General features: G+C 46.5%; 1 protein-coding gene across 1 annotated transcript in view; it reads left to right on the top strand.

The window, feature by feature from the left end:
* LOC126165666 (gamma-butyrobetaine dioxygenase-like) overlaps positions 1-24,908 on the top strand; it is a 207,110-nt gene that overhangs the window by 50,076 nt on the left and 132,126 nt on the right. Inside the window, exon 2 of the mRNA XM_049920339.1 lies at positions 1,801-1,889. Coding sequence (XP_049776296.1) covers positions 1,812-1,889 — 78 coding nt within the window. The 5' untranslated portion in view covers positions 1,801-1,811. The remainder of the gene's footprint in view (positions 1-1,800; positions 1,890-24,908) is intronic.

The following is a 24,908-nucleotide window of genomic DNA, read 5'->3' as shown; positions in this document are numbered from 1 at the left end:
GTTGGGTCTCACACGATCGCTGTTTCCGGAATCCATGTTGATTCCTACATAGTAGATTCTGGGTTTCCAAAAACTACATGATACTCGAGCAAAAACATGTTCTAAAATTCTACAACAGATCGACGTCAGAAATATAGGTCTATAGTTTTGCGTATCTGCTCGACGACCCTTCTTGAAGACTGGGACTACCTGTGCTCTTTTCCAATCATTTGGAACCTTCCGTTCCTCTAGAGACTTGCGGTACACGGCTGTTAGAAGGGGGGCAAGTTCTTTCGCGTACTCTGTGTAGAATCGAATTGGTATCCCGTCAGGTCCAGTGGACTTTGCTCTGTTGAGTGATTCCAGTTGCTTTTCTATTCCTTGGACACTTATTTCGATGTCAGCCATTTTTTCGTTTGTGCGAGGATTTAGAGAAGGAGCTGCAGTGCAGTCTTCCTCTGTGAAACAGCTTTGGAAAAAGATGTTTAGTATTTCAGCTTTACGCTTGTCATCCTCTGTTTCAATGCCTTCATCATCCCGGAGTGTCTGGATATGGTGTTTCGAGCCACTTACTGATTTAACGTAAGACCAGAACTTCCTAGGATTTTCTGTCAAGTCGGTACATAGAATTTTACTTTCGAATTCACTGAACGCTTCACGCATAGCCCTCCTTACGCTAACTTTGACATCGTTTAGCTTCTGTTTGTCTGAGAGGTTTTGGCTGCGTTTAAACTTGCTGTACAGCATAAAATGTCTTTTGTCAATAACACACATAAGACACTATACTGTATACAGATATTTTAACTTTGCCTTGTTCTTCCTAAGGTACAATACAGTGCTCAAAATGGCTCAAATGGCTCTGAGCACTATGGGACTTACCATCTGAGGTCAGCAGTCCCCTAGAACTTAGAACTAATTAAACCTAACTAACCTAAGGACATAACACACTTCCATGCCCGAGGTAGGATTCGAACCTGCGACCGTAGCGGTCGCGCGGTTCCAGACTGAAACACCTAGAACCGATCGTCCTCAGCGGTCGGCATTATACAGTGCGTGCACGTTATTATTTATTCGTATTTGGTCATAACTGCAGGCAATGGCTTCGCTTCTGAGTAACGGCAGAAGACATCGTTAGTATGTGTTGCATGCAGATGAGCGACCAAAGAGCAATATTTGTCTTTTTACCCACATCGATTCAGATTTTTCCTACGCTGTAGCAGCAATCAACTGCTTCATGTGCCAAGATGAACGGAAACCAGCAAGAGAGATCCCTTCGCGAAGCACTTCCAAAAAAATGACGGCTTTTTCTATTTGGTTGCACTGGAAATTTCGCGACCGTCGTTTACAGGATCGTGGAACGATTAATTCTGTACGAGATGCGACAGTTTGCTCATCGATTAAATCAGGAAAGATAAAAAAAAACGTCGCATCGTTCGTCATCGTCACAATGGCAGCTGTTGTGCAGAACGCCAAACATTATTTGATGAACGGAAAACATTGTGTAACTGTCTCATTGCCCGTACTTACAGCACTTGGTCACCTAAATTCCTCTATTTGTTCCCTTATGTCAGCCAAAAAAATACGTTGACAGCAGTTTGCATTATCTCAAGAAATTGTTGAGTGCTTCCAAAACCACGTTTTGTGGCACCAACATCACAATGGAAAAACTGTTTTCAGAACATTACTGGTTCGAACCCATGCTAAATTGTATAAATTTGAAAGGTGAATATTATGAAGAACAACACGATTTGTGTCAAAGATTATTTTTTCTTTATATTTATAGAAAAAGCTTAAAACGGTCCTTGTATTACTCTGTTTCAGAGTTGGCGAATATGTTGCGAGCACCTGTTCTCGGCGCTTTGCGCAGTTTGTCCGCGAATTTGGCCTCCAGAAGACTTCTCACCACCAAGGTATTGACGCCACACCAATCTTATGATTCGCTGCAGCAGAAAGAGATGATAAAAGTTCTGCCCGTTAACGTGTCTGTGATGCCGTTCTAACTCCGCATGATGTTTCCATGGAGATTTCCTTTCACGAACTTCAGTGCAGGACACATCAGCATACCTCGCTACTCAGATCTTTAGTAATGAACTCCACTTTCTTTTTGGATCCATGAGAAGGTCAAGTGAAACCACTTCATGCGATTTCAGCTGGTTTCAATTCGCAAAAAATGCTGGAAGTTTGGGGGCTAAACTGTTTCCTATAACGCAGGAAGACACCACGCTACTGTTGTTCACTTGCGGTCTACAAGGGTTTGTTTCAACTACATTGTACAAGACAATATTCGATATCATATTAGGTGTACGAGGGCAGTTCAGTAAGTAATGCAACACATTTTTTTTCTCGGCCAATTTTGGTTGAAAAAACCGGAATTTTCTTGTGGAATATTTTCAAACATTCCCGCTTCGTCTCGTATAGTTTCATTGACTTCCGACAGGTGGCAGCGCTGTACGGAGCTGTTAAAATGGCGTCTGTAACGGATGTGCGTTGCAAACAACGGGCAGTGATCGAGTTTCTTTTGGCGGAAAACCAGGGCATCTCAGATATTCATAGGCGCTTGCAGAATGTCTACGGTGATCTGGCTGTGGACAAAAGCACGGTGAGTCGTTGGGCAAAGCGTGTGTCATCATCGCCGCAAGGTCAAGCAAGACTGTCTGATCTCCCACGTGCGGGCCGGCCGTGCACAGCTGTGACTCCTGCAGTGGCGGAGCGTGCGAACACACTCGTTCGAGATGATCGACGGATCACCATCGAACAACTCAGTGCTCAACTTGACATCTCTGTTGGTAGTGCTGTCACAATTGTTCACCAGTTGGGATATTCAAAGGTTTGTTCCCGCTGGGTCCCTCGTTGTCTAACCGAACACCATAAAGAGCAAAGGAGAACCATCTGTGCGGAATTGCTTGCTCGTCATGTGGCTGAGGGTGACAATTTCTTGTCAAAGATTGTTACAGGCGATGAAACATGGGTTCATCACTTCGAACCTGAAACAAAACGGCAATCAATGGAGTGGCGACACACCCACTCCCCTACCAAGAAAAAGTTTAAAGCCATACCCTCAGCCGGTAAAGTCACGGTTACAGCCTTCTGGGACGCTGAAGGGGTTATTCTGTTCGATGTCCTTCCCCATGGTCAAACGATCAACTCTGAAGTGTATTGTGCTACTCTTCAGAAATTGAAGAAACGACTTCAGCGTGTTCGTAGGCACAAAAATCTGAACGAACTTCTCCTTCTTCATGACAACGCAAGACCTCACACAAGTCTTCGCACCCGAGAGGAGCTCACAAAACTTCAGTGGACTGTTCTTCCTCATGCACCCTACAGCCCCGATCTCGCACCGTCGGATTTCCATATGTTTGGCCCAATGAAGGACGCAATCCGTGGGAGGCACTACGCGGATGATGAAGAAGTTATTGATGCAGTACGACGTTGGCTCCGACATCGAGCAGTGGAATGGTACCGTGCAGGCATACAGGCCCTCATTTCAAGGTGGCGTAAGGCCGTAGCATTGAATGGAGATTACGTTGAAAAAAAGTGTTGTGTAGCTAAAAGATTGGGGAATAACCTGGTGTATTTCAATGCTGAATAAAATAACCCCTGTTTCAGAAAAAAAAATGTGTTGCATTACTTATTGAACTGCCCTCGTACTTTCGCAGTTCTTCCAGGAGTGTTTGCAGTGTAGTTTGACGTAAGAAATGTACTGCCTCTATTGAATCATAACTGATTGATTTTGATGTCTCCGGGGCTTTGTCCCATGGATTATCAGCCGTTCACAACGTTCTGATGGGTGTAATGTCATGTATACATCAACAAAAGAAAAAAAGTGTGCCAAAAGACAAGGCCCAGTTGAAATCTTCGGATAACGTGTGAGATAGTAAGGTAAGTTGCTGAAACATGACAATGTAAAAAAATCAGCAACGAAGCAGAGCTAACGGAATATTGACGACTAAAAATGAAATAGGCACAAAGTGCAAAATGACAAAGCGAGAATGACTGGCACAGAAATGCAAAGCCGTAGAAGCAGATATGTCTCCCGTAAAGGTATACGCTGCATATCGGAAAATGAAATAAGCCGTACAAGAAAAGAGAGACGGCTAAGCACAGAACTGAAGGCTAAAATGCGGAACGAATATAAAGAAGGACTATACAATGGGAACAAACTCGAAGACGATATTGTAGATGGGGAAGAGAAAGTATAAAACATGTTGGCAGAAGTGCATTATCATTTTCATTTTAATGTTCTCGCATGCTAAATACGTCTTTCACAATCAGATGCAATCTGTTGTAAAGTAAGTTATATTGCAGTTTGAGAAAGAAATGTCTGTTAAGTCCAGCGCTTTATATGACTGACTTGTTGTTACTTGGCTTGAATGTTGTGACGCGCAGGACCGAGAAATCAGAAAAATCTTCCAACTTCTGCATCCATGGTTTATTAAGTTGTTGATTGTGAATAACTCAAACCGGCCTTCTATGGTACGGGGGTTATATATTCTTCCCGTAGCGACGTTTATCCCATACACAATCTGATGCCGTAGACTACCTCTTCTGATGATGACAGCTATTACTGGACTTTAATACTGGACTTTAAGAAGGCTTGAACTCTGCTAGGGCCGCTTTCGGTGTGGTGTCTGAATGCTTGTGGAGGAATGACATCCCATTCTTCCTCAAGAACCGAAACCAGAGAAGGTAACGATGTTGGACTCCGGGATGTGGACCGACGGCGACGTTCTAATTCATCCCAAAGGAGTTCCATTGGTCTCAGAACGGGACTCTGGACAGGCTAGTCCGCTACAGGAATGTTATTACCCACAAACCATTTCCTCACGAATGCTGATTTGTGACTGGGTGCCTTGTCACGCTGATCCAAACAATCGTCCTCTCAGAACTTTCCCTCTACGGTACTCAATACACAACGCTGTAAAATGTGTTCATATCCTTTCGTAAGCGTAATAACGGGAAGGCACCATAACCACGAGAACCACCCCCATAGCGGAATGGTGTGGAGATTGCACACTCTAACCTTGTATACCAGTAACACAACTAGTTTGTAGTTGCAACACTTCTTTATTGATTACACATACATATGAATTCATCAACAGTAATAATGAATTAACAACATTTGCATATCAAGGCCCTATCCACAATTAGTATTTACAATATTAACCGCCACGCTTGTGACAACGGCCCCTTTACGTGCCGGTAACAAGAGATAACCAAATGTTTACAATGTCGGCTATCACCTTTTTCACTCAGTTTTACACTTACTGGAAACGTAAAATTCATTTCATGCTACCTAACCTGAAGGGTACTCTTAATTGTTCTGTTTACACTTAGCATTCTACTACACTCAACATCCGGAAGATTCTAGACTTTATGCAAAACGTCAATTTGATGAACATGTGATGGACGCGAGCAAACGTTAATCCATTAAGATTTCACAAACACAAGATCGAAAGGGTGAACTTACACTCAACTTTGGGCAGTAGGAAATCTTCTGCCTAAAACAAGCCTCTCGTTGAACGGAATAGAGAAACTGCGCGTTAACGGGGTCCGGACGGCCCTGAGTTCAACTCCTGAGATTTCCGTCTCACTGCAAGCTCGCTGGGCGAGGTTTGCTCGCGTCGACCAATATACGCGTTTCTGAAAACAGGAAAATATGAGCGGCAGACACACTGAAGTATATACAGGTTACACAAATACACTCCTGGAAAGGGAAAAAAGAACACATTGACACCGGTGTGTCAGACCCACCATACTTGCTCCGGACACTGCGAGAGGGCTGTACAAGCAATGATCACACGCACGGCACAGCGGACACACCACGAACCGCGGTGTTGGCCGTCGAATGGCGCTAGCTGCGCAGCATTTGTGCACCGCCGCCGTCAGTGTCAGCCAGTTTGCCGTGGCATACGGAGCTCCATCGCAGTCTTTAACACTGGTAGCATGCCGCGACAGCGTGGACGTTAACCGTATGTGCAGTTGACGGACTTTGAGCGAGGGCGTATAGTGGGCATGCGGGAGGCCGGGTGGACGTACCGCCGAATTGATCAACACGTGGGGCGTGAAGTCTCCACAGTACATCGATGTTGTCGCCAGTGGTCGGCGGAAGGTGCACGTGCCCGTCGACCTGGGACCGGACCGCAGCGACGCACGGATGCACGCCAAGACCATAGGATCCTACGCAGTGCCGTAGGGGACCGCACCGCCACTTCCCAGCAAATTAGGGACACTGTTGCTCCTGGGGTATCGGCGAGGACCATTCGCAACCGTCTCCATGAAGCTGGGCTACGGTCCCGCACACCGTTAGGCCGTCTTCCGCTCATGCCCCAACATCGTGCAGCCCGCCTCCAGTGGTGTCGCGACAGGCGTGAATGGAGGGACGAATGGAGACGTGTCGTCTTCAGCGATGAAAGTCGCTTCTGCCTTGGTGCCAATGATGGTCGTATGCGTGTTTGGCGCCGTGCAGGTGAGCGCCACAATCAGGACTGCATACGACCGAGGCACACAGGGCCAACACCGGACATCATGGTGTGGGGAGCGATCTCCTACACTGGCCGTACACCACTGGTGATCGTCGAGGGGACACTGAATAGTGCACGGTACATCCAAACCGTCATCGAACCCATCGTTCTACCATTCCTAGACCGGCAAGGGAACTTGCTGTTCCAACAGGACAATGCACGTCCGCATGTATCCCGTGCCACCCAACGTGCTCTAGAAGGTGTAAGTCAACTACCCTGGCCAGCAAGATCTCCGGATCTGTCCCCCATTGAGCATGTTTGGGACTGGATGAAGCGTCGTCTCACGCGGTCTGCACGTCCAGCACGAACGCTGGTCCAACTGAGGCGCCAGGTGGAAATGGCATGGCAAGCCGTTCCACAGGACTACATCCAGCATCTCTACGATCGTCTCCATGGGAGAATAACAGCCTGCATTGCTGCGAAAGGTGGATATACACTGTACTAGTGCCGACATTGTGCATGCTCTGTTGCCTGTGTCTATGTGCCTGTGGTTCTGTCAGTGTGATCATGTGATGTATCTGACCCCAGGAATGTGTCAATAAAGTTTCCCCTTCCTGGGACAATGAATTCACGGTGTTCTTATTTCAGTTTCCAGGACTGTATATACAGAAAAGCAATACCTTAATATAAACATATTACAAGTTAACCAATGAACAAAATAAAGGAGGTTAGTTTCCTTTGATCAAAAAAAAAATCTAGATACTACATGAAAAGATGTGCCAGTCCACACCCAACGACTTAAGGTAATCTGTCTTTGCCGAATGGCTGACACCACATAAATCAAACGTGCAGTACTTAACGTGACAATCAATCTTCGGATAGGTATTTGAAATTGCAGTAGGAACTGATATCACTTAAATACACACAAGAAATTATTAAGAAACAACAACTATCACTAATTCGTAAAATCAGAAATTCTAAATCTGTAACTAAATTTAGAAATGACGTTCAAGTGAACCAGCTACCTTCAGCGTGCCACTATGCACTAAATCCAAACTTACAAATGCGAGGCGCTATTTCTAGCCACTTTAGTAAGACAATTTCGTGGCCGTTCCAGAACATAACTCGTCTCGCCACCACTGCAGTGAATGTTTTGCTGGCCACTAGCACGAGCAACTGCAACAGTCACCAGTCCTCAATGGTTCAAATGGCTCTGATCACTACGGAACTTAACATCTGAGGTCATCAGTCCGCTAGAACTTAGAGCTACTTAAACCTAACTAACCTGAAGACATCACACACATCCATGCCCGAGGCAGGATTCGAACCTCCGACCGTAGCGCTCGCGCGGTTCCAGACTGAAGCGCCTAGAACCGCTCCGCCACACCGGCCGGCTCATCAGTCCTTAAGTACCCAGTAATATTCACTATATATAGAAGGAGGAACCCACCACGAAAGCTTGCCGATTAATTTTTTCTTCTTCAGGTGAAATCCACACGCCATCCATCCACATAGCTTTCGAGGTATTAGCAAATCCTGGTCGCCACTGGCCAGCCGTGTCAATACAACTTTAATACTTCCCGGCAGCGGCCCGTGCTTCTTCGTTGCTCCAACGCAACTGGTCCTCACGGCATACGGCCGTGCCACGTGACACGGTGTCGCCAACTCCCCACAACGACAACATCGAAAGCGCGTCACGTCCCAGACTCACTCGGCTCATGCGCGGACCCACTCTCCTCGACTTGCGCACGCACGCCACCATAAATATCCTGCCTCAAAGACGCAAAGAGAACAAAGCACAGGGAGTTACCATCCATAATGCCAATTCCCACACCTTCTACCCCTCTGCAGGTATGCCCCAGGGCTCTGTCCTCTCCCCTCTCCTCTACCTTCTGTACACGGCAGATATGCCCCAGCCCCACCCCCTCCAGTACACCTCTTGCAATGTGCTGATGACACCGCATTCCTCGCCCTCGCTACTACCCTCCAACGGTCCCAATGCCTTCTCCAGAATCACCTTGACCTTTTTGCTGCATGGTGTAACCAGTGGCTCCTGAAACTCAATCCTTCCAAGACCCAGGCAATCATCGTAGGTCGTACCACTCGCTCCTTCCGGCTCCTGGATTTCTCTCTTTACTGTCTGCACACGTCCTGTCCGCCTCACCCCCACCCTCACCTACCTTGGCCTCACCATTGACCGTCACCTCACCTGGATCCCTCATCTCCGCTCCATCCAATCCAAAGCCCACAACCGCCTCCGACTCCTCAAACTCCTCTCTGGCTGGACGTGGGGGTTGCACCCCTCTACCATCCTCCACACCTACAAATTCTTAATCCGTCCCATCCTCTGTTATGCCAGTCCTGCCTGGATATCTGCCCCCCCCCCCCAAATGCTATAAGTCCCTCCAAATCCTTGAGCGTCATGCACTCTGCCTCGCCTTCCGTATACGCCTCCCGTCCCCCATGCGGATCCTCTATGATCTCATTCCTTTCCCCCATCTGCTCCTATTCCTCGAACATATCCACATCCTCTACACCTCCCGCCGTCTTGAACCCCCTCACCCCCTGGTTGCTCCTCTCCTCTCCCATCCCCGCCCCCTGCCACGTCTTCACCGTTGTGTCCCCCTACCCTCCATCTCTACACCCTACATCTCGTTTCCCAAGGTGGCTTCCATCAGCTCCCCCTCCCGGTTGATGCCCTCTCTCCCTCCATTTATCCTTCCTATCAACTCTGATCCTCAACCCCCCCCTCCTTTCCTCCATCCTTTCCCTGGGCTCCCTCTTCCTTCCCCCTTCCATCCTGTGTTTTGTCCCCGCCTATCATCTCCTTTCTTTCCCCCTTCCCCCGAGTCCTTTTGTACTCCCCTCCTCTGCCTTCCCCAATCCCTGGCCCGTCTGCTCAGCACCCCCACCCCTCTTATGGATCCTCCTCTTCCATTGGCTCATTTCCCCCCTCCCCCTTCACTTTTCCTCTCCTTTCCCCCCCCCCTTTTTTCCCGTCATCTGACCAGTTTCCCCCACCTGCTCTCGGGTGTGCTATGTCGTATTTGTGCCAACTTTTAGCGCAGTGTTTAAGTGAGTGCTCGGTGTTGTGCGTCCTTCCACAGTGTTGCGAACAGAAATCATGCTGTCACTGGGTGTGCTTTTTATATCTCTTGCGAACAGAACCCAGAGTGTCGCCGTGTTTTTTTAATTGTCTGTCTATTGTTTTTCTGCTTCCTGTGTGTTTTATTAGCTTCATCGACCCTGTGTTTTATGTTTTACGCTCCAGAATTTTCTGCCATTTTTACCTTTAAGTCACCGATTTTATCGCCAACTGTTATTATTTTTTATTATCTTCATCTTTTTAAAAAATTCTGTAGGGTGAAGAGCGGCGTAATAAGCTGCTGCCAGCCCGCCCCCTTTAGGGGGAATCGAAACCCAATAAAGGAAAAAAAAAGCACAGGGACAACGATCAAAGATGGAAATAAGAATCGATATCGCCTGCTCCAGAAACCCACCGGCTCACGCAACACCACCTCCTTCGTGCTCCACTGTTGCCACGACACATGATGTCAGGTAACATCTCGAGGCATTCACCGAACCCAAACCCTTGCATCTGATCGCCACGGGGTATGGCATAATTCACCACTCGATGTCACAAGTTGCCAGTCATCCACTGATCTGTCGCTTCGTTCTTTACACTTTACTCAAGTGTCGCTTAGCACTGAGTACAGAAAATGTGGCTTATGAGGAGCTGCTGGGGCACTGTACCCCATCTTTTTAATTTCCTAACTACAATCATCGTGCTAGCTGGATTGCTGGTTCCACTTTTGAACTCACGGCTGATTCCTACCACTGATTTCATGCGATTTTTTGCAATGGCAATCCGGAATGTTCGACGGTTCATGAGCTCTGCCTGATTTTCTTCGCATTTCCACCTCACAGTTACTTCAGCAGCAGTCGACTTGGGAAGCTTTAGAACGGTTGAAATGTCCCTAATGAATCTGTTATTACTTGACATCCAATGACTTGTCGAAGTTCGAAGTCAGTGAGCTCTCCCGACCGCTCCATTTTGCTGTCACTGCTTCTCTACTGACAACACAACACTACCTGCCCTCTTTAATACTGCTTGATCCGCCTCTAGTGACATCTAGTGGTGAATTCTGTTTTACCTAGGGCTGTCCGGATAATCATACAATGAAGGCTTTCACGACCGGATGTTTCAGCTGCCGAGAATCGATACATGGATAATACATTTGTGGTTTGGCCACATGACAAAAAGGCTTTAGAGGAATTCTTTTGTTATTTAAGTAGTATAAATCCTAAAATCCAGTTTACAATGGAAAGGGAGAAAGACAATGCAGTATCCTTCTTGGATGTCTTCGTTATGAGACAGACTGATGGCAACTTGAAACATAAAGTCTTTCGGAAGGTTACGCATACCGACAGATACTTGCATAAGAATTCCAATCACCAACCACAACAGAAAAGAGGTGTAATTAAAAGTCTAGTGGACAGAGCCAAAAGGATTTGTGCGCCGGAATACCTGAACGCCGAGTTAAACATTTAAAGCAGGTTTTTGAGAAGAATGGGTATTCTAGTAAGGAAATAAGAGTTTTGCGACCGAATAACGGGAGGCCTAAGGGCAACGATAGCGATGGAAGAACACGGTTTCTCTACCCTTCATTAAAAAAGTAACGGATCAAATCGGCAAGATTTTAAGGAAACGCAACGTTCGACCGATTTTCAGACCAACGAAGAAAATAGGCCAAGCACTTCGTTCCGTTAAGGATAAACGTCCACCTCTGTCTGCTAGTGGTGATACAAGATTCCGTGTACACGTGGTAGAGTCTACATTCGAACTACAAAGAGAAGTGTGAATACACGGTTGAAGGAACGTAAAAGTCTTTGCCGACCAGGGAAAACAAACAAGTCAGCCGTGGCGGAACACGCTCTTCAGTCGGGTGATAACGTAGTGAAATTTTCGGAAACTGAAGTTTTAAGTACGATGACGAACTGTTATCCACGGCTATATAGAGAAGCCATCGAAATATATAAACATGGGGATAATTTTAACAGAAAAAAAGACGCTATGAAACTCAGCGATATATGGACAGTCGCGCTACAGAATCGATGAGAAGTTTTTTATCTTTGACGTATTATGATCGATAGTTATATTTTATCCTTGACAAGGTTTATCTCTATCACATGAAATCCAGGCTACGCCCACTTTCCACGGTATTTAGGCTGTTCTTCGTCGTCCGACTCGTCAATCGGTAAGACTCAGCACAACCAGGACCACCTCCGAAGAGGTCTAACGTAGCTTTGGACGAAACATCAGTGGTAGAAGAGTTCCATGGACCACGGCCATACAACCCGGAAGAATTCTCGGCAGCTGTCCGGATACTTTTGCGAAGATAGTGTACATCCCCCACTCATCTGCCAAGTTTTTAGTTCGCTTAGCCAAGTAAAGGTCGATTCACACTTAACGTCAACGAAACAGAACTGTTGGTATGTTGACACCACACGAACGGCAACACAACGCCACTTTGTTCCGCCCGGTATCGAACGACATCAGTGATTTTATGAGATACAAAAAGCTGTACAAAGCGACGTGTTCTAGGACATACTATCCTTTGCACCCTTCGCTACATGTTCGGTTTGTGTTTCACATACGACCTAAATAAACTACGGTGAAAATCGGTCAGCCTCTTAACATTTCTACTAAATGTAGTTTCAAGTACACAGTGCAACACGTATTACACTGAGATACACTCCTGGAAATGGAAAAAAGAACACATTGACACCGGTGTGTCAGACCCACCATACTTGCTCCGGACACTGCGAGAGGGCTGTACAAGCAATGATCACACGCACGGCACAGCGGACACACCACGAACCGCGGTGTTGGCCGTCGAATGGCGCTAGCTGCGCAGCATTTGTGCACCGCCGCCGTCAGTGTCAGCCAGTTTGCCGTGGCATACGGAGCTCCATCGCAGTCTTTAACACTGGTAGCATGCCGCGACAGCGTGGACGTGAACCGTATGTGCAGTTGACGGACTTTGAGCGAGGGCGTATAGTGGGCATGCGGGAGGCCGGGTGGACGTACCACCGAATTGCTCAACACGTGGGGCGTGAGGTCTCCACAGTACATCGATGTTGTCGCCAGTGGTCGGCGGAAGGTGCACGTGCCCGTCGACCTGGGACCGGACCGCAGCGACGCACGGATGCACGCCAAGACCGTAGGATCCTACGCAGTGCCGTAGGGGACCGCACCGCCACTTCCCAGCAAATTAGGGACACTGTTGCTCCTGGGGTATCGGCGAGGACCATTCGCAACCGTCTCCATGAAGCTGGGCTACGGTCCCGCACACCGTTAGGCCGTCTTCCGCTCACACCCCAACATCGTGCAGCCCGCCTCCAGTGGTGTCGCGACAGGCGTGAATGGAGGGACGAATGGAGACGTGTCGTCTTCAGCGATGAGAGTCGCTTCTGCCTTGGTGCCAATGATGGTCGTATGCGTGTTTGGCGCCGTGCAGGTGAGCGCCACAATCAGGACTGCATACGACCGAGGCACACAGGGCCAACACCCAGCATCATGATGTGGGGAGCGATCTCCTACACTGGCCGTACACCACTGGTGATCGTCGAGGGGACACTGAATAGTGCACGGTACATCCAAACCGTCATCGAACCCATCGTTCTACCATTCCTAGACCGGCAAGGGAACTTGCTGTTCCAACAGAACAATGCACGTCCGGATGTATCCCGTGCCACCCAACGTGCTCTAGAAGGTGTAAGTCAACTACCCTGGCCAGCAAGATCTCCGGATCTGTCCCCCATTGAGCATGTTTGGGACTGGATGAAGCGTCGTCTCACGCGGTCTGCACGTCCAGCACGAACGCTGGTCCAACTGAGGCGCCAGGTGGAAATGGCATGGCAAGCCGTTCCACAGGACTACATCCAGCATCTCTACGATCGTCTCCATGGGAAAATAGCAGCCTGCATTGCTGCGAAAGGTGGATATACACTGTACTAGTGCCGACATTGTGGATGCTCTGTTGCCTGTGTCTATGTGCCTGTGGTTCTGTCAGTGTGATCATGTGATGTATCTGACCCCAGGAATGTGTCAATAAAGTTTCCCCTTCCTGGGACAATGAATTCACGGTGTTCTTATTTCAATTTCCAGGAGTGTATTTTGCACGTTAACATGATTTAATATTACGGTTAATTAACCATGAAGCGCCAAAGAAACTGGTAAAGGTATGCGTACTCAAATACAGAGATATGTAAACTGGCAGAACACGGCGCTGCGGTCGGCAACGCCTACATAAAACAACAAGTGTCTGGCGCAGTTGTTACATCGGTTACTGCTGCTCCAATCGTACGTTATCAAGATTTAAGTGTCCCAGGCAGTGGGGATTTTCCCGTACGACCATTTCACGAGTCTAGCGTGAATATCAGCAATCCGGTAAAATATCAAATCTCCGAGATCGCTGCGGCCTGAAAAAGATACTGCAAGAACGGGACCAACGACGACTGAAGATAATTGTTCAACATGACAGAAGTGCAACCCTTCCGCAAACTGCTGTAGATTTCAATACTGGGCTATCAACAAGTGTCATCGTGCGAACTGTCCAACGAAATTCTTGATGACTCCAGGACACAAAGCTTTGCGCCTCGCCTGGGCCCGTCAACACGATATTAGACTGTTGGTCACGGGAAACATGTTGTCTGGTCGGACGACTCTCGTTTCAAATTGTATCGAGCGTATGGAGTGTATGAGTATGGAGACAACCTCATGAATCCATGGACCCTGCATCTTAGGAGGGGACTGTTCAAGGCGTAGAGACTCTGTAATGGTGTAATGGTGTGGAACGTGTGCAGTTGGAGTGATACGGAACCCTTGAAACGTCTAGATACGACTCCGACAGGTGACACGTATGTAAGCATCCTGTGTGATCCCCTGCATCCATTCATGTTCATTGTGCATTACGACGGATTTGGGCAATTCCAGCACGTCAGTGCGATACGTCACACGTCCACAATTGCTTCAGCAACACTCTTCTCGATTTAAACACTGCCACTGGTCGCCAACCTCCTCAGACATGACCATTGTTGAGCGTATCTGGGATGCCTTGCAATTTACTGTTCAGAAGAGACCTCCAACCTCTCGTACTCTTGCAGATTTATGGACAGCCCTGCAGACTTCATGGTGTCACTTCCCTCCGGCACTACTTCAGGAATTAGTCGAGCCCATGGCACGTCGTTTTGCGTCACTTCTATGTGCTCGTGGGGGCGCTACATGATATTAGGCAGGTGTACCAGCTTCTTTGGCACTTCGGTGTAATAAACGAACTGCCTCACATACAGGGTGTTTCAAAAATGACCGGTATATTTGAAACGGCAATAAAAACTAAACGAGCAGCGATAGAAATACACCGTTTGTTGCAATATGCTTGTGACAACAGTACATTTTCAGGCAGACAAACTTTCGAAATTACAGTAGTTACAATTTTCAACAACAGATGGCGCTGCGGTCTGGGAAACTCTATAGTACGATATTTTCCACATATCCACCATGCGTAGCAATAATATGGCGTAGTCTCTGAATGAAATTACCCGAAATCTTTGACAACGTGTCTGGCGGAATGGCTTCACATGCAGATGAGATTTACTGCTTCAGCTGTTCAATTGTTTCTGGATTCTGGCGGTACACTTGGTCTTTCAAGTGTCCCCACAGAAAGAAGTCAAAGGGTTTCATGTCTGGCGAATAGGGAGGCCAATCCACGCCGCCTCCTGTATGTTTCCGATAGCCCAAAGCAATCACAGGATCATCGAAATATTCATTCAGGAAATTAAAGACGTCGGCCGTGCGATGTGGCCGGGCACCATCTTGCATAAACCACGAGGTGTTCGCAGTGTCGTCTAAGGCACTTTGTACCGCCACAAATTCACGAAGAATGTCCAGATAGCGTGATGCAGTAATCGTTTCGGATCTGAAAAATGGGCCAATGATTCCTTTGGAAGAAATGGCGGCCCAGACCAGTACTTTTTGAGGATGCAGGGACGATGGGACTGCAACATGGGGCTTTTCGGTTCCCCATATGCGCCAGTTCTGTTTATTGACGAAGCCGTCCAGGTAAAAATAAGCTTCGTCAGTAAATCAAATGCTGCCCACATGCATATTGCCGTCATCAATCCTGTGCACTATATCGTTAGCGAATGTCTCTCGTGCAGCAATGGTAGCGGCGCTGAGGGGTTGCCGTGTTTGAATTTTGTATGGATAGAGGTGTAAACTCTGGCGCATGAGACGATACGTGTACGTTGGCGTCATTTGGACCGCAGCTGCAACACGGCGAACGGAAACCCGAGGCCGCTGTCGGATCACCTGCTGCACTAGCTGCGCGTTGCCCTCTGTGGTTGCCGTACACGGTCGCCCTACCTTTCCAGCACGTTCATTCGTCACGTTCCCAGTCCGTTGAAATTTTTCAAACAGATCCTTTATTGTATCGCTTTTCGGTCCTTTGGTTACATTAAACCTCCATTGAAAACTTCGTCTTGTTGCAACAACATTGTGTTCTAGGCGGTGGAATTCCAACACCAGAAAAATCCTCTGTTCTAAGGAATAAACCATGTTGTCTACAGCACACTTGCACGTTGTGAACAGCACACGCTTACAGCAGAAAGTCGATGTACAGAATGGCGCACCCACAGACTGCGTTGTCTTCTATATCTTTCACATCACTTGTAGCGCCATCTGTAGTTGAAAATTGTAACTACTGTAATTTCGAAAGTTTGTGCGCCTGAAAATGTACTGTTGTCCCAAGCATATTGCAACAAACGGTGTATTTCTATCGCTGCTCGTTTAGTTTTTATTGCCGTTTCAAATATACCGGTCATTTTTGAAACACCCTGTATATATGACTGCAAAATATTTGACAACTTTTAACGCCTACATTTAACTTTGTTAGTGATGTTGACGAAATCTTCCGTAGAAACGTTCATAAACCCGTTTTCAGTAATTACGACAGAAAACTGTAACTTGCCGGACCTATCAAGAGTGTGACAGGCTATATTATAATGTGGTATTTGCCGTGCTCTACGTCGGTATTTGCCGTGCTCTATGTCTTTACTCTGTGGAATATGAATTACGATTTGTGGCCTGAAAGAACGAAAAGTCAGGCCAAGCGCAAACTCCATTATTTTTATTTTATTTATTTTTCTGGGTCATCAGTCTTCTGAGTGGTTCGATGATCCTCCGCCACGAATTCGTGTTCAACTCAAAGTAGCTTTTTCACCCTACGTCCTCAATCATTTGTTGGATCTATTCCAATCTCTGTCGTCGGGTACATTTTGTACCCTCTACAACTGCCTGTAGTGGCATGGAAGCTACACTCCTGGAAATTGAAATAAGAACACCGTGAATTCATTGTCCCAGGAAGGGGAAACTTTATTGACACATTCCTGGGGTCAGATACATCACATGATCACACTGACAGAACCACAGGCACATAGACACAGGCAACAGAGCATGCACAATGTCGGCACTAGTACAGTGTATATCCACCTTTCGCAGCAATGCAGGCTGCTATTCTCCCATGGAGACGATCGTAGAGAAGCTGGATGTAGTCCTGTGGAACGGCTTGCCATGCCATTTCCACCTGGCGCCTCAGTTGGACCAGCGTTCGTGCTGGACGTGCAGACCGCGTGAGACGACGCTTCATCCAGTCCCAAACATGCTCAATGGGGGACAGATCCGGAGATCTTGCTGGCCAGGGTAGTTGACTTACACCTTCTAGAGCACGTTGGGTGGCACGGGATACATGCGGACGTGCATTGTCCTGTTGGAACAGCAAGTTCCCTTGCCGGTCTAGGAATGGTAGAACGATGGGTTCGATGACGGTTTGGATGTACCGTGCACTGTTCAGTGTCCCCTCGACGATCACCAGTGGTGTACGGCCAGTGTAGGAGATCGCTCCCCACACCATGATGCCGGGTGTTGGCCCTGTGTGCCTCGGTCGTATGCAGTCCTGATTGTGGCGCTCACCTGCACTGCGCCAAACACGCATACGACCATCATTGGCACCAAGGCAGAAGCGACTCTCATCGCTGAAGACGACACATCTCCATTCGTCCCTCCATTCACGCCTGTCGCGACACCACTGGAGGCGGGCTGCACGATGTTGGGGCGTGAGCGGAAGACGGCCTAACGGTGTGCGGGACCGTAGCCCAGCTTCATGGAGACGGTTGCGAATGGTCCTCGCCGATACCCCAAGAGCAACAGTGTCCCTAATTCGCTGGTAAGTGGCGGTGCGGTCCCCTACGGCACTGCGTAGGATCCTACGGTCTTGGCGTGCATCCGTGCGTCGCTGCGGTCCGGTCCCAGGTCGACGGGCACGTGCACCTTCCGCCGACCACTGGCGACAACATCGATGTACTGTGGAGACCTCACGCCCCACGTGTTGAGCAATTCGGCGGTACGTCCACCCGGCCTCCCGCATGCCCACTATACGCCCTCGCTCAAAGTCCGTCAACTGCACATACGGTTCACGTCCACGCTGTCGCGGCATGCTACCAGTGTTAAAGACTGCGATGGAGCTCCGTATGCCACGGCAAACTGGCTGACACTGACGGCGGCGGTGCACAAGTGCTGCGCAGCTAGCGCCATTCGACGGCCAACACCACGGTTCCTGGTGTGTCCGCTGTGCCGTGCGTGTGATCATTGCTTGTACAGCCCTCTCGCAGTGTCCGGAGCAAGTATGGTGGGTCTGACACACCGGTGTCAATGTGTTCTTTTTTCCATTTCCAGGAGTGTATTTTCATATGTCCTATCAGCCTGTCCCTTCTTTTCAGTGATCTCCGTGTTCCTTTCTTCGCCGATTCTGAGGGAACCTCCTCATTCGTTATCTTACCATTTCACCTGATTTTCATCATCTTTTCATAGCACAACATCCTCTTCTGTTCCACAGTCCATAAGTCACTACTGCGCATTGCTGTGCTCTAAACGCACTTTCCCAGGAATTTTCTCCTCAGATTAAGGCCTATGTTCGATACTAGTAGACTTGCTGTGAATAGGAACGCCTTCTTCGCCTATGCTAGTCTGCTTGTTATGCTCTTCTTGCCTCACCTGTGGTGAGTTATCGCTTCCAAGGCAGCATAATTCCTCGACATCTTCTGCTCCTCGGTCCCTGACTTGGATGTTAGTAAGTTTCTCACCAGTCTCATTTCTGCTACGCATTACTTTCGTCTCTCTTCGGTCTACCCTCGATCCATATTCTGTGTTCAGTGGACTCAGTTTGTCGCGTAACTCTTCCTCGCTTTCGTTGAGGATAGCACTGTCATCAGCTAACCTTGGGACTGATATCCTTTTACTCTGAATTTTAATCTAATCACTGAACATTTCTCTTACCGCCGTCATTGATTCCTCGATATAGAGATTGAACAGTAGTACAGAAAGACCGCATCCTTGTCTTACACCTTTTTTTTTTAACTTGACCGTTTCGCTTTTGGTTGTTGTTGTTGTTGTAGTCTTCATTCCTGAGACTGGTTTGATGCAGCTCTCCATGCAACTCTATCCTGTGCAAGCTTCTTCATCTCCCAGTACCTACTGCAGCCCACATCCTTCTGAATCTGTTTAGTGTATTCATCTCTTTTTCTCCCTCTACGATTTTTACCCTCCACGCTGCCCTCCAATACTAAATTGGTGATCCCTTGATGCCTCAGAACATGTCCTACCAACCGATCCCTTCTTCTAGTCAAGTTGTGCCACAAACTTCTCTTCTCCCCAATCCTATTCAGTACTTCCTCATTAGTTATGTGATCTACCCATCTAATCTTCAGCATTCTTCTGTAGCACCACATTTAGAAAGCTTCTATTCTCTTCAAGTTCAAACTATTTATCGTCCATGTTTCACTTCCATACATGGCCACACTCCAGACTTCCTGACACTCAAATCTATACTCAATGTTAACAAATTTCTCTTCTTCAGAAACACTTTCCTTGCCATTGCCAGTCTACATTTTATATCCCCTCTATTTCGACCATCGTCAGTTATTTTGCTCCTCAAATAGCAAAACTCATTTACTACTTTAAGCGTCTCATTTCCTAATCTAATACCCTCAGCTTCACCCGATTTAATTCGACTACATTCCATTATCCTCATTTTGCTATTGTTGATGTTCATCTTATATCCTACTTTCAAGACACAGTCCATTCCGTTCAACTGCTCTTCCAGGTCCTTTGCTGTCTCTGACAGAATTACAATGTCATCGGCGAACCTCAAAGTTTTTATTTCTTCTCCATGGATTTTAATTCCTACTCCGAATTTTTCTTTTGTTTTCTTTATTGCTTGCTCAATATACAGATTGAATAACATCGGGGAGAGGCTACAACCCTGTCTTACTCCCTTCCCCACCGCTGCTACCCTTTCATGTCCCTCGATTCTTATAACTGCCATCTGCTTCCTGTTCAAATTGTAAATAGCCTTTCGCTCCCTGTATTTTACGCCTGCCACCTTTAGAATTTGAAAGAGAGTATTCCAGTCAACATTGTCAAAAGCTTTCTCTAAGTCTACAAATGCTAGAAACGTAGGTTTGCCTTTCCTTAATCTTTATTCTAAGATAAGTCGTAAGGTCAGTATTGCCTCACGTGTTCCAGTATTTCTACGGAATCCAAACTGATCTTCCCCGAGGTTGGCTTCTACTAGTTTTTCCATTCGTCTGTAGAGAATTCGTGTTAGTATTTTGCAGCTGTGGCTTATTAAACTGATTGTTCGGTAATTTTCACATCTGTCAACACCTGCTTTCTTTGGGATTGGAATTATTATATTCGCATTTGGTATTCCAATCTTATTGTTGATTAGAAAATTTTAATATCTGCGTAAGCGGTTGAAGAACTGGAGATACGGGGAGAAGATTTGCGGATGTGGAACGGATAGAGGAATTGCACATGCGAACAGTATTTCTCGCAGAATACGGCAGATCCGAGGCCGCGGCTGCAGCGGTGCGCGGCAGTGGGTGTTCCCGCGCCCAGACCGGTGCGGGCAGCTTCAGACGGGAAAGTTGTCCGGCCGTCGTTTTTCTCGGTCCGTCCCGCCGCTGGACCTGGGGGCTGCTTTCACTGCAGGCCGTCTCGTGCCACTTAGCGATGGTTACGCTTCCGACGTTGGAGCACAGCGAGCAAAATTAGACTCTCCAGACCGTTCCTCTTCTCTCACTCGTTACGGCCAACGCTGGCCACCAACACGTACAGCGTCAATCACTAAAAGTCTTAGACTGTGTACACTCTCTGGTCAGACGCATTCGGACAGCCCTAAGTAATGCGGAACTGACCACAGCATTTGAAGAAACTTTTATAGCCACACAGGATAAAACCTTTGAACAAGTGGAGGAGAATCTCACAGGAGCCTTAACAGAACTTGCTACCTATTACGACGGCAATAATCTCAAACCAAACCCTAGTAAATCTCAAGTATCCGCCTTCCATCTTAGGAACAAACAAGCTAAACGGAAACTCCAAGTCATGTGGCAAGGGGAAGAGCTGAAACATACAAACAGCCCAAAATACCTGGGAGTAACATTGGACAGAGCACTTACTTTTAAGCAGCACTGTCACAACACTAAAAAAAAGGTCTGTGCCAGGAACAACATACTGCGGAAGCTAACAGGTTCATCGTGGGGAGCTCAACCACATGTTTTGCGCACCACGGGTCTGGTGCTGAGTATCTCAGCAGCGGAATATGCGGCGCCAGTTTGGAGGAACTCTGCTCACACTAAGCAAGTTGACGCCGCCGTAAACGAAACTGTACGTATTGCCACAGGATGCCTCAAACCAACTCCCACAGACATCATTTACCCCATCATAGGCATAGCACCACCCACTATCCGCAGACAAGTAGCCGCCGAGATCGAAAGATCAAAACAAAAGAATGATCCTCGACACCCGACGCATATGCACCGAAAACAACGCGTCCGGCTGAAATCCCGCAGGAGTTTCATTGAAACTACTGAAGAGCTCGCCACCAAGCCCGCCGCAAGGCGGCTATCTCTTTGGGAAGAAATGGTGCCACACTCCACAATGGAACTACTTGAGGAGGGATCTGCAGGATTTCAACTACCTTTTACAACTTGGAGGTCATTAAACCGGCTGCGCACTGGAGTAACTGGGTGCAAATCAAACCTATTTAAATGGGGTTACAGTGATGGCGACAGGTGTGAATGCGGAGCAATACAGGACTTGGACCACCTACTGATCTGCCCAGATATGTCTATAACATGCACTAAAGATGATATTTTGAAAGTCAATGACAAAGCAATCTACGTTGCTAATTACTGGGAAGGGAAGATATAATTGGTGCATCCGGAAACGGAAGAAGAAGAAGAAAGCCAAGATCGCATTCAGTACTATTTATTCCTAATGACCGGTTTCAAAGTTAAGACTGTCATCTACTGTTCGGTAAAGTAATGCATTTACATAGAGTACGTGTACAATCATTATTTATATTTGCCATTAGAAATGATGAAATGGAAATTCGACATGTTCGTACCTTCAAAACACTTGTCGTTCGACGTCTTGTTCCATTATGACTGCATCACACATGCCATGTTGACGTTATAGTGGGTGATGTGTAGTACATTCCACACAGTTTTGTTAAAAATGAAAATAGCTTCCAGAAGGTCGTGCCCCAAACTCTTATGTATTTGAAAAATACGTTACAGCTTTGAGATGCTGGTAAAATACTTCATTTATACAATCAGTTTCAGACGTCTGACCATCATCACGTTCATCACAGCATCATGTTAGGTGAAATATAAAAGCCGGGCGCACTGGCCGAGCAGTTCTAGGCGCTTCAGTCCGGAACCGCGCTGCTGCTACGGTCGCAGGTTCGAATCCTGCCTCGGGCATGGATGTGTGTGATGTCCTTAGGTTAGTTAGGTTTAAGTAGTTCTAAGGCTAGTGGACTGATGACCTCAAATATTAAGTCCCACAGTGCCTAGAGCCATTTGAGCATATGAAATGTAAAATCGTTCTCGTCAAGTGACAAAACCACGAATAATACTGTTATCATATCGTCATATAAATTACGTCGACAGTCTATAAAAACTGCCAGGAGGATCACCTGTTCAGTCGTCTCTGTGTGGTACGAATCTGTTCACAGCATTAACGCCGATTACACTTTTATCATGAATGTGAACACCCACCTGGCACAGTTTTTATAGACTGACAACGTAATTTATATACGATCTGATAACAGTATTATTCAATGTTTTATCACCTGGCGATAACGATTTTATATTTCACCTAACATGAAGCTGCGACTAGTTTCACAAACATGGTGATGGTCAGACGACAGAAACTGGATATCTAAATAAAGCATTTTAGCCGAAACTCAAGGTGGTATTATGACAATTAAAAACAATATAGTTAAAAAGTACATTTTGCCTTTAGGGATGTCCATACACATGACACTCTAATGAGACTTGTTAGGTGTTCAATTTCGTAACACAATAACTAACTAACTTTACGTGACGAGTTAAATACATCATCTATCCACATTCTTTGAAGTACACAGTTCAGCGGACCGACAGTAATGAACATATATTGTTGTTGTGGTCTTCAGTCCAGAGACTGGTTTGATGCAGCTCTCCATGCCACTCTATCCTGTGCAAGCTTCTTCATCTCCCAGTACCTACTGCAGCCCACATCCTTCTGAATCTGTTTAGTGTATTCATCTCTTTGTCTCCCTCTACGATTTTTACCCTCCACGCTGCCCTCCAATACTAAATTGGTGATCCCTTTATGCCTCAGAATATGTCCGACCAACCGATCCCTTCTTCTAGTCAAGTTGTGCCACAAACTTCTCTTCTCCCCAATCCTATTGAATACTTCCTCATTAGTTATGTGATCTGCCCATCTAATCTTCAGCATTCTTCTGTAGCACCACATTTCGAAAGCTTCTATTCTCTTCTTGTCCAAACTAGTTATCGTCCATGTTTCACTTCCATACATTGCTACGCTCCATACAAATACTTTCAGAAACGACTTCCTGACACTTAAATCTATACTCAATGTTAACAAATTTCTCTTCTTCAGAAACACTTTCCTTGCCATTGCCAGTCTACATTTTATATCCTCTCTATTTCGACCATCGTCAGTTATTTTGCTCCTCAAATAGCAAAACTCATTTACTACTTTAAGTGTCTCATTTCCTAATCTAATACCCTCAGCTTCACCCGATTTAATTCGACTACATTCCATTATCCTCATTTTGCTTTTGTTGATGTTCATCTTATATCCTCCTTTCAAGACACAGTCCATTCCGTTCAGCTGCTCTTCCTAGTCCTTTGCTGTCTCTGACAGAATTACAATGTCATCGGCGAACCTCAAAGTTTTTATTTCTTCTCCATGGATTTTAATTCCTATTCCGAATTTTTTTTTCTTTATTGCTTGCTCAATATACTGATTGAATAACATCAGGTATAGGCTACAACCCTGTCTCACTCCCTTCCCAACCACTGCTTCCCTTTCGTGCCCCTCGACTCTTATAACTGCCATCTGATTTCTGTACAAATTGTAAATAGCCTTTCGCTCCCTGTATTTTACCTCTGCCACCTTCAGAATTTGAAAGAGAGTATTCCAGTCAACATTGCCAAAAGCTTTCTCTAAGTCTACAAATGCTAGAAACGTAGGTTAAGGCATGCAAATAATTGGCAGCCACTAGACAGCTCTTACATGGATACCTGAAAACCAGATCGTACATTTGCTTCCATTTCATTTAGAATTACAAATTTCTTTGAGAGTTTTTCTTTAACATTTGAAAACTGTACTGATTTTTATGTAATAAGTGTTTATACACTTCTACAAAAAGTTCTTATTTGCAATATGCTTTATAGATAGGATTTTAGCATTTGTGTATATTACATTACTGTGTATTCGAGGTCTGTTCAAAAAATTCCGGGACCTTGTCCACAAAATTTTTCTACGGTTACCTTTTACTTATTGTACATCGTCTCCTTCGAAAATACTATCCTCCAAAATTGACACACTACCCCCAACGCCGTCTCCATGTCCGGAAGCAGTCTTCGTACGACTCTTGCTGAATCGCGCGGAGCGTCGTCTCCGAATTTTCTTCTATCTCGTCTATCGTTGCAAATCTTCCTCCATTCAACTGCGTTTTCAATTTTGGGAATAAAAAAAGTCCTCAAGGGCCAGGTGTATAGAGTACGGAGCATGAGGCACCACAGTGATTTCGTTTTTTGTGCAACAGTCACTAACCAAAAGGGGTGAATGCGCGGGTACGTTATCGTGATGCAAGAGCCATGAGTTGTCTCGCGACTTATCAGGCCATTTCCTTCTCACATTTTCTCGCAGGCGTAGCAACGCATTCCAATAGTATCATCGTTTAACAGGTTGTCCCTGTGGCGTGAATTCATGATGAATCAATCCTACAAAGTCAAAGAAAACTATCAGCATGGCCTTGACGT

The sequence above is a fragment of the Schistocerca cancellata genome, chromosome 1 (genome assembly GCF_023864275.1).
Source record: "Schistocerca cancellata isolate TAMUIC-IGC-003103 chromosome 1, iqSchCanc2.1, whole genome shotgun sequence".
Classification (NCBI taxonomy): domain Eukaryota; kingdom Metazoa; phylum Arthropoda; class Insecta; order Orthoptera; family Acrididae; genus Schistocerca; species Schistocerca cancellata.
Note: the sequence above shows the minus strand (reverse complement) of the source record. Positions and strands in the feature narration are given on the sequence as shown.